Below are 13,030 nucleotides of genomic sequence, written 5' to 3'. Positions count from 1 at the left end.
TTCATCGTAAAAAATTAATTGATTTTTTTCATCATAAAACTAATCCAAATACATTAATATTGATTAAAAAAAATTTCATGTAATAAGTTGGCCAAGACAAGATTGCAATATTGTGTTGATCGACTACAAACCAACCATTTTGAGAAGGGTGAACTGTGTCCCAAAAGAAAGAAAGTTTCGGGTTCTCACATAAACTATATTTCTTTGATGTCATCCACACTTTCACATGAATCATCCAAATTTTGCAACGGATTCATCAGTGTTGAGTTTTCTGCATAAAATAGAAAGAAAAGGATCATCAAGAAGTTTTCTTAGAATTATGCAATTATATTTGTGCAATACTTAACTATCAAACTATCTATAGTCATAGTTTCTGATATTTCCATTCTTCAATTCTAATGTTTTTTACAAGACAAAGAAAGTAATTGCTTGCACAAAATCAGCTAATGCTATATCTGTGGATTAGAGTGTCAGACAAAAATGGAATATATATATATATATATATATATATATATATATATATATATATGTATGTATAAAACAAATTATTGTATATATGCATATATTGTTAAAATATAGAATCATAGATTTTATCATTATTTGACGCATTCTTTTCAACAAACTACTGGTCTTATTAATTAAATAACTACATAGTCTAATCTTAATATTTCTCTAGCTAGCATGGTTTAGATATAAAAACGAGATCCTTTTAAAAATAATTATTTATTAAATGCTTTCCTCTTCAATTGTACCCAAATATAGTGTTTTGGTTGATGAGCAGGACGCATTAGTATTGTAAATTTTTGTTACTGTATTTAATTTTTATGGATAAAAAAATAATAAACTATTTTGGTAAAATGAAAGGACAATGAGAACTAACCAAGACGTTTTTTCTGCATCATTTCAATTGCAGAGAGGAAGGAGTTGTAGAGGTCCAGTGTCATGAAAACTGATTTGCCTGCTTCCTTGTTGAGTTCTTGTACAACTTGGAGCAATATTTTGTTATCTTATTTCTTATTTCTAAATATTTGAATAAAAAATAGTAAAATAGGTTTTTATTGTTTTAATTAAATTAGTAAAAAATAAAGTAAAAATAATATAACAAATTTTATAGTTATTTACAAAAATAGAAAATATTTTCTCCTACAAAATAGGCCTTAATAAAAACGTCTACAATTTAATTCGAATCACGCACATAGCAAAATGAGACAATAGGAACACCAAAATTTGTGCAAAAATATAAACATAATTACTAGCTTGACCACTTACAATAATTCGCCCAGTTTTTAATGCATTTGTATAATCATTTCCACCAGCATTGACAAGAGCAATTGAGGATTCAAGATCATGTTTGGTATAGATATTTTGTTCGATTAGCTTCTCAAATGAGTCGATTTGGACAGTTGCGTTTGGTCCATCAATTGAAGTACTGAAAATACCGGTCCCTCCATAGGCAAAGCTTATACCGTATTGCAGATTAGAGGAATTTCTAAACGTATATGGTGTGGGGGATTCAATTTTCAGAAAGGAAGCTGCAAGCATTATATTTAGCATGACATCAGTGAAAATAAGTAAATAAATAAAAATAAATACAGTCCAAAATTAACACATTTCATACTATAATAATGTATACACGTTAAGTTTTATTTTATTGTACGTAATATTCTTTTAATATTTGGTAGCCTACCGTTGGGGGTAGCCATCAACGTTTATTTAAGGAGGAAAATGTTGGAAAAACTAAAAAAATAAGGAATGATTTACGATATGAGAAAAAAAAAAAGATTACCTTTGTCATTTTATTTGAAAATTTTACCTCTTTTAGAAAAGATTTTAGTTTTGTGGTAAATTTTGTGAAATCAAACAAGTCGGAGTATGACATTTACAAAATTTATTCACACGTTATTGAAACACCACCAAACAAGTCGAAAACACAACATGAAGTGCATGAAACATAAGCGTGTACTAAAGAATACTAGTGCAGATTTACAAAAATAAATAAATAATTGACATAGTGTTACAAAATCAAATAAATAGAATGAGAATAGAAGTGGAGAGTACACATACTAAAAGATTTCCCACTGCATGTCACATGCGGTCATCCAACTTGACAACATTTACTTCACCCCCTACAACAACATGTTGTAGCTCGATGGTTGTTTCGTCAAATACAACAATGTCACCTTCATCAAGATCGAGGACGTGACGACAATTTCATTAGATCTTCACTTCTTTTTTCTTTTTCTCGTTATCTTTGATAATATTAGTGGGTCAAGGGATCACAGTATAATAGATGGTAAAAAAAAAAAAAAGTCTTGTATATGATAAAAAAAAAAGGAGTGAGATTGAATGTAATAAGGACTAACCTCAGAAAGTGTGAGGATACTTTGCTCTAAATATAAAAATAAGGAAAACAAAACCAATTAATTTTTTTCACCATTCTTTCTACTTAATTTAGTTTTAGAACCATCATAATAAGATTTGAATTTAATACTTGGTGTAAACTAGTAAAATCTTTGTAAAAAAAAAAAAACTAGCTAAGTCTTTTGTTGTTAGATCAACCCAAATAAATTATCTTCCTTCAAAGTTAGATATTATATATATATAATAAATTTTAATTAAATAATGGAGTAAAATTATTTTACACTTGTATAACTATTGAACTATTTATATATGAATTTTGTTAACTTACCCCACTTATGTTTTAGAAGGAATAAATTAATAAGTTATAATTATAAATCTTTTTAATTACACTCAACATGTAACTTTCTAATGTACTCCAAAAAAAAACAAGGGGGTGTAAGGAAACAAATTCTTTTATATATTTCTAAAAATTAGTTTATTGGAACTAATTTTGTAACATTTATGATTTCCGAAATTAATTTCCGGAAAGACAACTTTGGAAGAAAATTACGACAACAGCATTCAAAAACAGATCATTAGCTGCTTATATCAATAGGAACAACTCGAAGGGACTGAGCCTTTAGTAAGGTAATTCCAAATTTTTCTTCCTCCATCCATGTCCACATCTTCTGGTTTAATGCAACCTTCAAGCTTCCAATCAAAGGAGTTGATTAGCGAACCCAACATCAAGAATAATATCCTAATAGCTAGCATCATTCCAGGGCATATGCGCCTTCCAGCACCAAAGTTCATGATAAAAAACTCGAAAAATCATGATGTCTACTTTGTCTCTCGAAAATCCATTGTTACCGTTAGTTCTTCACTGGCCGGTCATAAGATTTTATGGAAATATGAGGTACTCTTATAAGGCCAACTAAGTTTTTTGATTCTCATGTATGCATTAATGTTATTTAATCGAAGAGAATATGGAAATTTAGTCCAAATGGCTAAAGCTTCATCCCTCGTTCAGAATATATTATTTTACAACACTATCTCAACCAACAATATGTTAATTTCAAATGGACTCTTTAATGTCCAAAGACCTAACAATAAGAACCCAGATCCCAAACATCACCATTCTTTTCAGTTCCTTAACAGGAAGCCAGATTCCTATAGAGGCTACAATATTGCTAGTCAACTGCAGCATGCTACGGTCTCACTCTCGCACAATCTGTAGGAATCCTGGTCAACATAGAGATTTATATTTTCACTCACATGGGCAAGTGTTGTCATAACCGCCTAATCATATCTAGAGAATATGATTTAGTTGTTAGATACCTGCTAGCATACCGAAGACAAGTCTGGAATCAGAATGAAGGCTGAGGGGAAGAATAAGCCATGAAGTAATAAAGAAGTAACTTGTTCAGCGATGTTACACATGTTGCTAATAACATCTCCCAGCCAAGACTACTTGCAGGAAGTATGCATTGCATTTATCTCCCATATCTGGAAGTTATGAAAAGATTCAAAGTTAACAGCACTGGCGTGACAGCGCACTGAAAACAGAATGCACGATGAGAAATGCAGTACAAATAAGTTACATGCACGATGAGTGTAAGAAGTCTGGAAGAATAGACAAGCATTCCACGGTCAAGAAAATTATATTTGATAAATGATGGGAAAATGAAAGTAAAAAAGAAGAGGTTTATGAAGTATGACAACAAGTTAAGATAGAGGACTAATTGAATTAAAAATGGAACTAAGAAACAACTCCTGACATAGAGGACTAGTTGATCCTATAATATTTACATGATATTCAGTCTTGTGGATATTCCAACATGAACATGAGCCAAGTTTACACTATCATGCCTTGAAAGCATAAAGATTGACAGGCACAAGCTTTTCAAAGGAACTAAATTCACACAGCAGACCTTTTCTCTTTTGTCAACTTGATCATCCAGCATGATTCCTGTGGTATCTTGGTGGGTTAGGCTTGGCAACATCTACCACTATCATCCAGCCATTGATAATCTGCACACAGAATAAAATCTTCAAAGACTGCAAAGCCTCTTTCATTTCTGAATTATTAAACCCATGTTCTTTTTCTCTCTCCATGACAGTCATGAAGCAGAACTGATTCTAAGCAAAACTACATTTTTCAAGCAAGAAAGAAAGACAAATCTACCTTGCCATTCATCTCTTTGAGTGCTGCACTTGCAGCCTCCTCTGTGGTGTATTCAACAAATGCATAACCCTTGGACCTTTTTGAAATTTTGTCCATAATAACTTTAACTGCCAAGCATAACCATTTGCTAGTAAAAGCTGGGATGAATTTGTTTCTGTTTTGAGACACTAAATTATGATGAGCAAAGAAAATAATGCATGAAGATGAAACTACCTTCAACTAACTCGCCAAAGCCTTCAAATGCTGCACGCAAGGTTTTCTCAGATGTATAAAACGATAGCCCTGTTGAATAGACAAATAATTGCCAATTATATCATCTCTTGCAAGAACCAAAAATGCTCTCCCCAAGCAATAATTAAAGCTCCCACAAAGTAAAGAATATGTTGCGAAATTAAAGTAAACATGAAAAATAGAAACAAATACCATCTGACAACTGACAATTTCCTAATAAAATGATTTTATTTTTCAAAAAAAAATGTTCTCTAAAAATGATTTTCTTTGACTACTTTTTCTTGTACCATGCTTAGTATCTCGTAAAGGAACGTAAATACCAAATTACTTGTTCTTGACAAAGTAATTCACATATAATTCTTAGTCGAATATCCATCATATGAATAGTCAGATATAAAGCGGATAACCTATAATAAATGTCGCGAGCATACCTGTCACAAAAAGTTTCTTTGTTTTCAAGGGAGCTTCCTGACTTGCTTCAGAAGAGTTGGACACATTCCAACTATTTTCTAAGTTACTGCCTGAAGATATATAATTAGTAGAAAACCAGAGAGAGAATTGCCATATGATCAACACCAAAGAGTAGGAAACCATGAGCAGGCATAGTTGAACATCAGTGGAAACCAGATCCTCATTAAAAACAATTAAATAAGTTTATCGATTACAAGTAGAATCTGAGTCTTACACCAATTTTTAACCCAGTTTTACCTAAACATGCACAAAACCAGCTTGATACAAGGACCATAATCACACATAACTCTGAGGACTTTAATCAAGGCAAAATTATGATATTAAAAAGAAGTTCCCATGGAAAATATTTGTGGAGGAATTTAGAAAATGACAAACCTGCATAATCCTTATTTTCAGACTCAAAATTGTTATCTGGCTGAACTGACAAGACACCTAGCACACCTGCACCACAACAAGCAATTCATTTGATGGGTAAATTTTAACTTTGACACTTGGGTAAAGGTTCTACAAGGCTAACCAGCAAGCTCTTGTGCACAATCCTCATCAAGTTCACAGCAAAAACCGAAGTTGGTTTTCCAGGAAACATGATATATACACATCTGTGCATCCTTCTCACTGCAGAAATTATTGCTATATACTTTTAGGGAAAGGAGAAATCCAATAACGAAAGCAAAAGAATTAGAATTCACTGTCCTCACTTTCCCATGACCTTGGTCAAAATTTGAGCATAATAATCAACAATCTGAGCCTTGGTAACAGCCTCAACCCCGGGCTTATCCATTTTAACAAGCCAATGCTTTGAATTTCCAGCAGGGAACAACATATTAGTTCTAGTTCGTAATCCTGATAGGTGGCCTGCCTCGCCACTTGATAAACTATAGTCTTTTTTCAAAGAGTTGAACTCCAGGTCAGGCCTAACCAACAAGACCTCAGGTAAACCTGGCAACATGTATGCAATAGATTCAAATTCATTTTAAAAATAATATCAAATGCAATATCATTTCCACATGACTAAAAGCTTCAAACATCTATTTTTGCAGCAACAATATATTACATTGGACAAAACCACATCTGAAATTGTGAACAAACTAGCCTTACTCCTAAGACTCTATCACATCACCAAGGAATTGGGTTAATCAGAGAAGAAGAAAACAACTTACTGGCCAGCTGGGCGGATATTTCTTCATCAATGTCACAACAAAAACCGAAGTGAGTGTTCCATGAAGCATCATATATACACATTTGAGCATCTTTCTCACTGTTAAAAGCCAAATTCAAAGCAATTTTCAGCTAAACAAGAGAGTACGAAAAAGAGACAAAATCCATTAAAGAAGTACCTGCCAAGAACGGTTTGCAGAGTTTTCACGTAATAATCAATGACTTGTGGCTTGGAATTGACCCCTTGAGGAGGCGTGTCCATGAGCACCATCCAGTGAGGGTTCTGAGTGGTGGAAGGATTGAAGGAAGGGTATGTTGTTGCTGCTGCTACCCTAGTAATGGACCAATTACAACAAGGAGAAGAAGATGATGAAAGACTGAAATGATTTGTTTTGTTGGGTAATCTAATGTTTAATGGAAGTTCGTGAATTTGGGGTGCCTTTGGTTTCGGAAAGGATAATGTTTGGCATTTGCTAAGTGAGACAGACACAGAGAGAAGTTCCATGTCTGTGTCACAATCCTATGGTTTGGTTCGTGGATATTCAAACAAAAGTGAGTGTCTTTCTCAGTGGAAATGGCAACACAAACTGAGAACAGTTGCTTATCTGCCGAAGCTGCTGTTATGTTACAACTGAACAGCTGAACTTGTAAATGGGCTTCTCTTCATAACCCGTGGATTAGGAGAAATATAAAATATCTTTTTTATAGGGAATAATTCTTTTGCATAATTTAAAGAATTTTTTTAAAAAAATATTGTTCAAATATGCACTTAATATACTAGTAAGTAACTAAATATTATAAATTACACAAGTATTTTAAATTTAAATATTTTAAAAAAAATTAAACTAAATTATATTTTATAAAACAATTGACATTATATAATCAAGCTTTACAATTGATTAAAATTAAAATATTATTAAAATCTAATTTATCTAAAAAAATGGTATTTTTTATTTTCTATAATGTATCAAAATTAAAATTTCACCCAAAAAAAAATCAAACTTCAATCGGATTTAATTAAGTTTAAGTAACACACACAATGTCCATGTGACTTGATAAGGAAGAAAATAACTCATAAAAATACTTTCTCATTAAGTATGAAGACTCTGATAAGTCTGATTTATATAAGGATGGAATAGTTTTTGCTTATAAAAAATAGTTCAGACCCTACTTACTTTACTCTGCCTCGTTAGTCGTTAAGTAGCATATTATTATAAATGAAAAAGCACAAAATATTCCGGAATTGTTTTTTCATCACATAAAAAATGTTAACCGTAAATAATGTAAATGTATTGCCTTCAAATCTCACAAACCCATTCCGTTGTTTACTATTTTATTGCAAAGCATAGAAAGTGTTCAATGATTAATTTGACTTGTTTCAGTGTTCAATATAGCTGATGACGCCATCTCTCTCTTTCTCCCACCCTTTCCCTATACTTTTGCTCATATTCTCCCATAGCCAATTCTATACAGAAAAAATGATGGATATTTGGAGCAGAAATTATTGAGGCAAGGCTGCCTATTGGCCAAGCATGTGACCAATTGATACAATCAGTTATCACTCAGAAGCGGGGTTTCAGGGCTGCCTTCTATGTCATTACCCAAACTAGTATCTGTATCTGGCTTTAGAATGCAAGCAAAACAAAGAGAAATTATCTGAAAAAATTGCAAGATTTCAAAGTTAGTGGAGAGAAAGTGTGTACAATACAAGAGAGAAGGATGACAGGATTTAGAGAGCTCACCATGCATATGAATGCACATATAATGCTAAAACCTTTGCATTCAAAGGCAGCATTGCTGGATAAAAACCATGCTGAAACAATAGTTAATTAATTATATCGTCAGCATTGAGAATTGTCAAATGGTCTATTAAGCATCTAGCGAAGACAGTATTCTACTCACAAGTCAATGGACTCATTGCAATAGGTGATAGCAAATCAGATATAGATTGTGTCCCGGCAATAAAAAAGTTTGTGCTTTTCCCTGCAGTGAAGTTAATTAAAGCATAAAATTCTGAGAAGGAAGATCCTATAAAGTGCGCTAAAGATGATTCCTTGGAAGATATTATTAATTTATTATTATATACTATTGTGGTTATCTTTCTTATAGAAAAAGCCTTATTTCAACTATGCCATCGTCTCTCATTGTCACTATTCTTTAGTCAATGCAGCAAACTCAGCCAAATACTCTAGAATATTTCACTTGAAATATATCATCATAATTGACAAGCTTGCTCAAAGACTTTTGCTTCATATTGTTTTACTTAGTTTCTGCATTTTCATGGTCATCTGTATCTCGTTGCACCCAGTTCAGCCTGTACTTTAGAGATTTCAAATCCCAATATTATAACTTGTTAACTATATAACATCATAATAGAACAGAAAAAATTGAGAAATCTTTTATTAGTCCACACCAATCATAACAGGACATAGTCTAATTTTAAATTCAATTGGTTAAAAGAGAATTTTGCAGGAGATGACGTATTAGTGAGAAGATTCTGTGTTAGTTGCTTGTAACTGACAGATAATGCTGTTTTGTACAGCATCTTCTCATCTCAGCATTCTGTGTAATGTTTTGTGGCTTGATGCATAAAAGGGAGAGCAAACCTGATTGGTCGAGCTTGATGCATTTGAAATAATAGCGTAAGTCTGCACAACAAGAGATTAATAGACATAGCACTATATCAGGATCATAAAGTTGGTTGTAACTATAAAAATGGGGAATAATTTTATCAATAATAGAAAAATAGATAACTCACAGCAGGTTTCACAAGGACATAGATGATAACAAAAGAGGCACTTAAGTATGGTACCTGCATTGGTGAATTAAATTCTTACTATCAGTAAGAATAAGGAAATGTAAATTTGAAGATTTTCAGCAAGACATATATTTAGTGTAAATTTGTATGGTATTGCAACAAGTGTAAATTTGTAAGGTATTGCAACAAGTACATGACACAAGGTTCCAGACTCCAGTTATAACTTTTCATTCAAGTTATTTAATAAGATTACTGTAGATGAGGTGATAAAGTTGAAGTGCAAGAGTTATAAAATAAACAGTGAATCCATAGAGCCAAGCCTACACAGAAATAAAATATGAATAGCAATGGTATCAGCAAGTTTTCTTTCAGGAAGCAAGGGAAAAGTAAAGGAATACAAGATAACTTACATATGCTATTGATGCAAGCAAGGCAGAGCAGAGTATAACTTTCTCTCCAACCAATGGATTGAGTATTGGAAGCAACAACATCTGGAAGCCAACTGAGGGTAAGTACTTAAAAAAACGACTCTCAAGCATAATCAACTTATCAAACACTGTTAGAAGCCCGACTGAATATCACCAAGTTAGAAAAAATGAAAGACAAGCAGAATATTAATTGCACAAACAAAAGGACAAAGGTTTCTGAATTCGATGGGAAAGTATATAATGAAAATGAGAAAGCAAGCTAGTGATACATAAATAAACAAAAGGAAACAATTCAGAAAGAACAAAGAAAAGAGACCAAGATGATTAGAGATAAATAAATAACCTTAGTTTAATAGAGGTAAAAGCATACTGTAATTAGTTGACAATCAAAAGGTACAAAAACTGAGGATTCTTCGGGTGACAATGATGACATGAACTTAAATAATTAGTTGACAATGATGAAACATACCAGCAAAACATTGCTTATGCCTGACATTCCCAGCTCATAAAAGAAGGAAACAAGAGCTATGCCCCTCAAAGTGGGACTGAAAAATGAAATATATCACAGTATTTATGATTCATGCACATAAAATATTTCATAAAAGAAAACTATAAAGATAATTAAATATTAAATAATGCTTAACATTAAAAAATGACAGGAAACCTGAAAATTACTATTTCCGCAGCTCTCCTCATAGATATATATCTTTGTCGGGGAACATCAACAATTTTAGCCCAGCAACCTGACTATTGATCATTTTTCGGAGCCCGTATCACCGTTTCAACAAGGAAGAATTTCATATAAACAGGACAAAAGGTCAATAGTACTATTGAAACCTGAAATCATTAACTGTAAATAAGATTCATTATCAAAGGGGAAGTATGAAAAAAATGTGATATGATCTGAACAAAGTGAACATTAATGTAGAACTCACCACACAGACATACCGCAAAAATGTACTTTTCAGGAAGAGACCAAGCCAGTACATCCCCTAGAACGTGTGAAGCAGAAAGGACCAGTAATCCAACTAAATACTGCTGCCCTTTTGCTTTCATTGACAACATCTGCCTGACAGAGGAAATATAAAAGGTGTATATAAAATTCTTTACCATCTTATGTTTATATTCAATTAGTTAAGAAAAAATCTCACTGCATATGCAACCGAAATGCAGAAAATACTCCCTTGACTGATTATATTTGAAATTGTGTGAAGCACATAATAGGCATCGACATATTCCTCAGACTAATGCCAGACAAGTAAAACTGCAACAAGAATACAGTGAAAAAGAGTAAAAAAAAAATCCATGAGTAAACAAACTGACATGGAACTAGAGAAAGTCATCATCACAATTTCTCTGTGTTTGTGTATTCATCATCTGACATCTTTCATTTTCTGGATCATTTATTTTGTCATCGTTGAGATTTATTAAAAGGATGAAAATGGCATTCATTTTTCCTTTCAATTTATTTTTTGAATTTTTATGTCCATTTCTAAAATTATAATTTGAAGTAAATAATGTTGTTATGGGCAACTTAACATCACCAACACGTTAGATTGAGCAAAATGTTGACTTCATCACAATTTTTTATGCATTTCTTTTCAATTTGAGAAGGTACACAAATCAACATTAAGCTGTTAGTACTTAGTAGACAACATGAAGTCTAGAGTAATACAGTAAGAAGAAATAATTCAGTACTTTGACAGACAAAACTTCAGCAAAGCATATCAGATTATCTGTAATAAATGAATCTTCAGTTCAATTTGGTATCAATTTTATGAACAAACTACAAAAGGAAATTGAAAGCACAGCAGAATAAAATAAAAGGAGTATTAACAACGAAATTTATAGGTTTTGCTGTGAGTTTAGTCAGAGATACTGAGATTGTAAATTTTCACATGTCTTATATGCATTTGATGTCAACGAGCATACCGAAGGGAAATATGGCCGTGGATATGGTAATCAGGAGCAAGGGTTTACGGCCATACTCATCTGAAAGCTGACCCAGTAGTGGAAGTACCACCATCTTGAAAATTCCAACAATCTGCAGAATAAAATACATTATTAAATATAAAATTCTATTAATTATAAAAAAATAAAAATCAGACTTCCTCATTATAGACACACACCCCAAATATGCCAAAGAAGGACATCATGTATTGGTAAAATAAAGAATCAGCCATATGAACATGGACCAAATTGTTAGTGAAGCAAGAGAATAAATGGAGGAAGTAGAAGTATGGAGAATCTGCCACATATAGTCATATAGTCAAAATGTGAACTAGATGTCAAAGTTTGGCACAATAAAAGTGTAAATAAATATAGGGTTGTGGTGAGCTAGCTGACAAAAGTATCTCTCGTTCTCCCTTTCTTCGTATCTGTATAACATCTTTTTGAATGGTGACTTCATCCATCAATTAGATCTTGTCTCTAAGATCAATGATTTGTCGCAATTTCAGCTCACCTTTCCCACTACCTTACAATAAAATACTGCAGTGCTTCATTAAAGAAACAGACAAATTGCACTCACTAACATGTCACCAAAACAATCCTAGCAATTGAATAGTATAATACTATAATCACACGGCCAAAATGGAACACTTGATTCCAAGGCCTCAGAACTCTTATCCCTCATTTTCCCACCAACCCAAAAGAACATGGTAGAAAAAGTAGAAAGAAAAAGGGATCCTGAGTAATGAGGATCATATTGGTACCGTTTGTTGGACCCCATTGATGTAAATAGCTTTGGAGCAAGTTGATTCCCCAGGGCACAAAGCAGAGGTTGTGACATCAACAAGAACAGAAACTGTCATCTCCTCAGCAACCCAATGGATGCTAAGGGGCAGCAGCAAGTGAAGCAAAGGCCTCAGTTCTCTGATGCCACTCAACCATGACATGTATGTGCACCTTTGCAGCATCAAACGTTGTACTAGTACCTTGTTCTGGGACACCACACGTAAGAAATTGGTTGTGTCAGAAACTGAGCATTGGGATTTGTATCTAAGTACAGAGGGAGAGCCTGTGAAACGGAGAAATTATTATATGATGTCCAACCACTACAGTCTAAACTAACTTTCATGTAACACTAAACTCTTTTATTTTATTTTAATAGATCATAAATATTTTCCATCAGGGACCATCTCATTCAAATTAAATAAAATTATTGTAATTTCCAAAAAAAAATTATTGTGGATGATAAAATTCTTCTTCCGTAATTAATACAGCTCCACACCAAGAATTAATAGTTGAAATTAGAGCAAATCACACTAACATCCCATGAGGTTAACTCTTATTACACTCAATTTTTTTCCTTTTTTTATTATACACAAGACTTTTTTTTTTACCATCCATTACACTTTGATCCCTGGACCCATTAACACCATTAAAGATAATGAAAAAAGGAGAAAGAAGTGTAGATCTAGTGACATCGTTGTCACATCCTTGACCCTGATGAAGATG

The 13,030-nt window shown here is 32.8% G+C and overlaps 2 protein-coding genes and 1 pseudogene across 4 annotated transcripts; all 3 read right to left on the bottom strand.

Moving 5' to 3' along the window:
- Window positions 1–2,807: 2,807 nt before the first annotated feature.
- On the bottom strand, window positions 2,808–7,074 carry LOC100791652 (organelle RRM domain-containing protein 1, chloroplastic). Of its 3 annotated transcripts, XR_420391.3 has the most exons (11): window positions 6,565–7,071; window positions 6,388–6,485; window positions 5,926–6,166; window positions 5,745–5,842; window positions 5,603–5,668; window positions 5,188–5,277; window positions 4,739–4,807; window positions 4,526–4,632; window positions 4,272–4,371; window positions 3,679–3,846; window positions 2,808–3,582 (listed from the first exon to the last, which is right to left on the bottom strand). XR_420391.3 is itself a non-coding variant. In XM_006606216.3 (10 exons), exons 1-9 carry the CDS (start codon window positions 6,888–6,890, stop codon window positions 4,294–4,296), a joined length of 1,173 nt encoding a protein of 390 aa, XP_006606279.1. In that variant the 5' UTR covers window positions 6,891–7,071; the 3' UTR covers window positions 2,808–3,846; window positions 4,272–4,293. The 3 variants fall into 3 exon arrangements, 2 of the variants coding, with proteins under 2 accessions (XP_006606279.1, XP_040869320.1); XM_006606216.3 differs by having other exon boundaries at window positions 2,808–3,846; XM_041013386.1 differs by lacking the exons at window positions 2,808–3,582; window positions 3,679–3,846 and having other exon boundaries at window positions 4,066–4,371; window positions 6,565–7,074.
- Window positions 7,075–7,314: 240 nt separating this feature from the next.
- Window positions 7,315–12,643, bottom strand: LOC100785094 (uncharacterized; annotated as a pseudogene).
- Window positions 10,319–12,468, bottom strand: LOC121172699 (uncharacterized). The gene is made up of 6 exons (XM_041013571.1): window positions 12,286–12,468; window positions 11,504–11,615; window positions 11,270–11,307; window positions 10,789–10,835; window positions 10,520–10,640; window positions 10,319–10,408 (listed from the first exon to the last, which is right to left on the bottom strand). Exons 1-6 carry the CDS (start codon window positions 12,466–12,468, stop codon window positions 10,319–10,321), a joined length of 591 nt encoding a protein of 196 aa, XP_040869505.1.
- Window positions 12,644–13,030: the final 387 nt, after the last annotated feature.

Source organism: Glycine max, chromosome 20 (assembly GCF_000004515.6).
Source record: "Glycine max cultivar Williams 82 chromosome 20, Glycine_max_v4.0, whole genome shotgun sequence".
NCBI classification, from domain to species: Eukaryota; Viridiplantae; Streptophyta; class Magnoliopsida; order Fabales; family Fabaceae; genus Glycine; species Glycine max.
The sequence above is the reverse complement of the archived record's forward strand: the minus strand, read 5'-3'. Positions and strand labels throughout refer to the sequence as shown.

What these genes read in the sequence shown, in the direction of transcription:
- LOC100791652 (XM_041013386.1), bottom strand. Translation starts at nt 6,890, where the DNA reads ATGGAACTTCTCTCTGTGTCTGTCTCACTTAGCAAATGCCAAACATTA. An exon ending in TTGACCAAGGTCATGGGAAA is followed by an intron (nt 5,843 to 5,925) that starts GTGAGGACAGTG and finishes TAATTTCTGCAG; the next exon opens with TGAGAAGGATGCACAGATGT. An exon ending in CTTTGGCGAGTTAGTTGAAG is followed by an intron (nt 4,633 to 4,738) that starts GTAGTTTCATCT and finishes TATGCTTGGCAG; the next exon opens with TTAAAGTTATTATGGACAAA.
- LOC121172699 (XM_041013571.1), bottom strand. Translation starts at nt 12,468, where the DNA reads ATGTCATGGTTGAGTGGCATCAGAGAACTGAGGCCTTTGCTTCACTTG. An exon ending in CACGGCCATATTTCCCTTCG is followed by an intron (nt 11,308 to 11,503) that starts GTATGCTCGTTG and finishes CATTTATTACAG; the next exon opens with ATAATCTGATATGCTTTGCT. An exon ending in CTGAAGTTTTGTCTGTCAAA is followed by an intron (nt 10,836 to 11,269) that starts GTACTGAATTAT and finishes TTCTTGTTGCAG; the next exon opens with TTTTACTTGTCTGGCATTAG.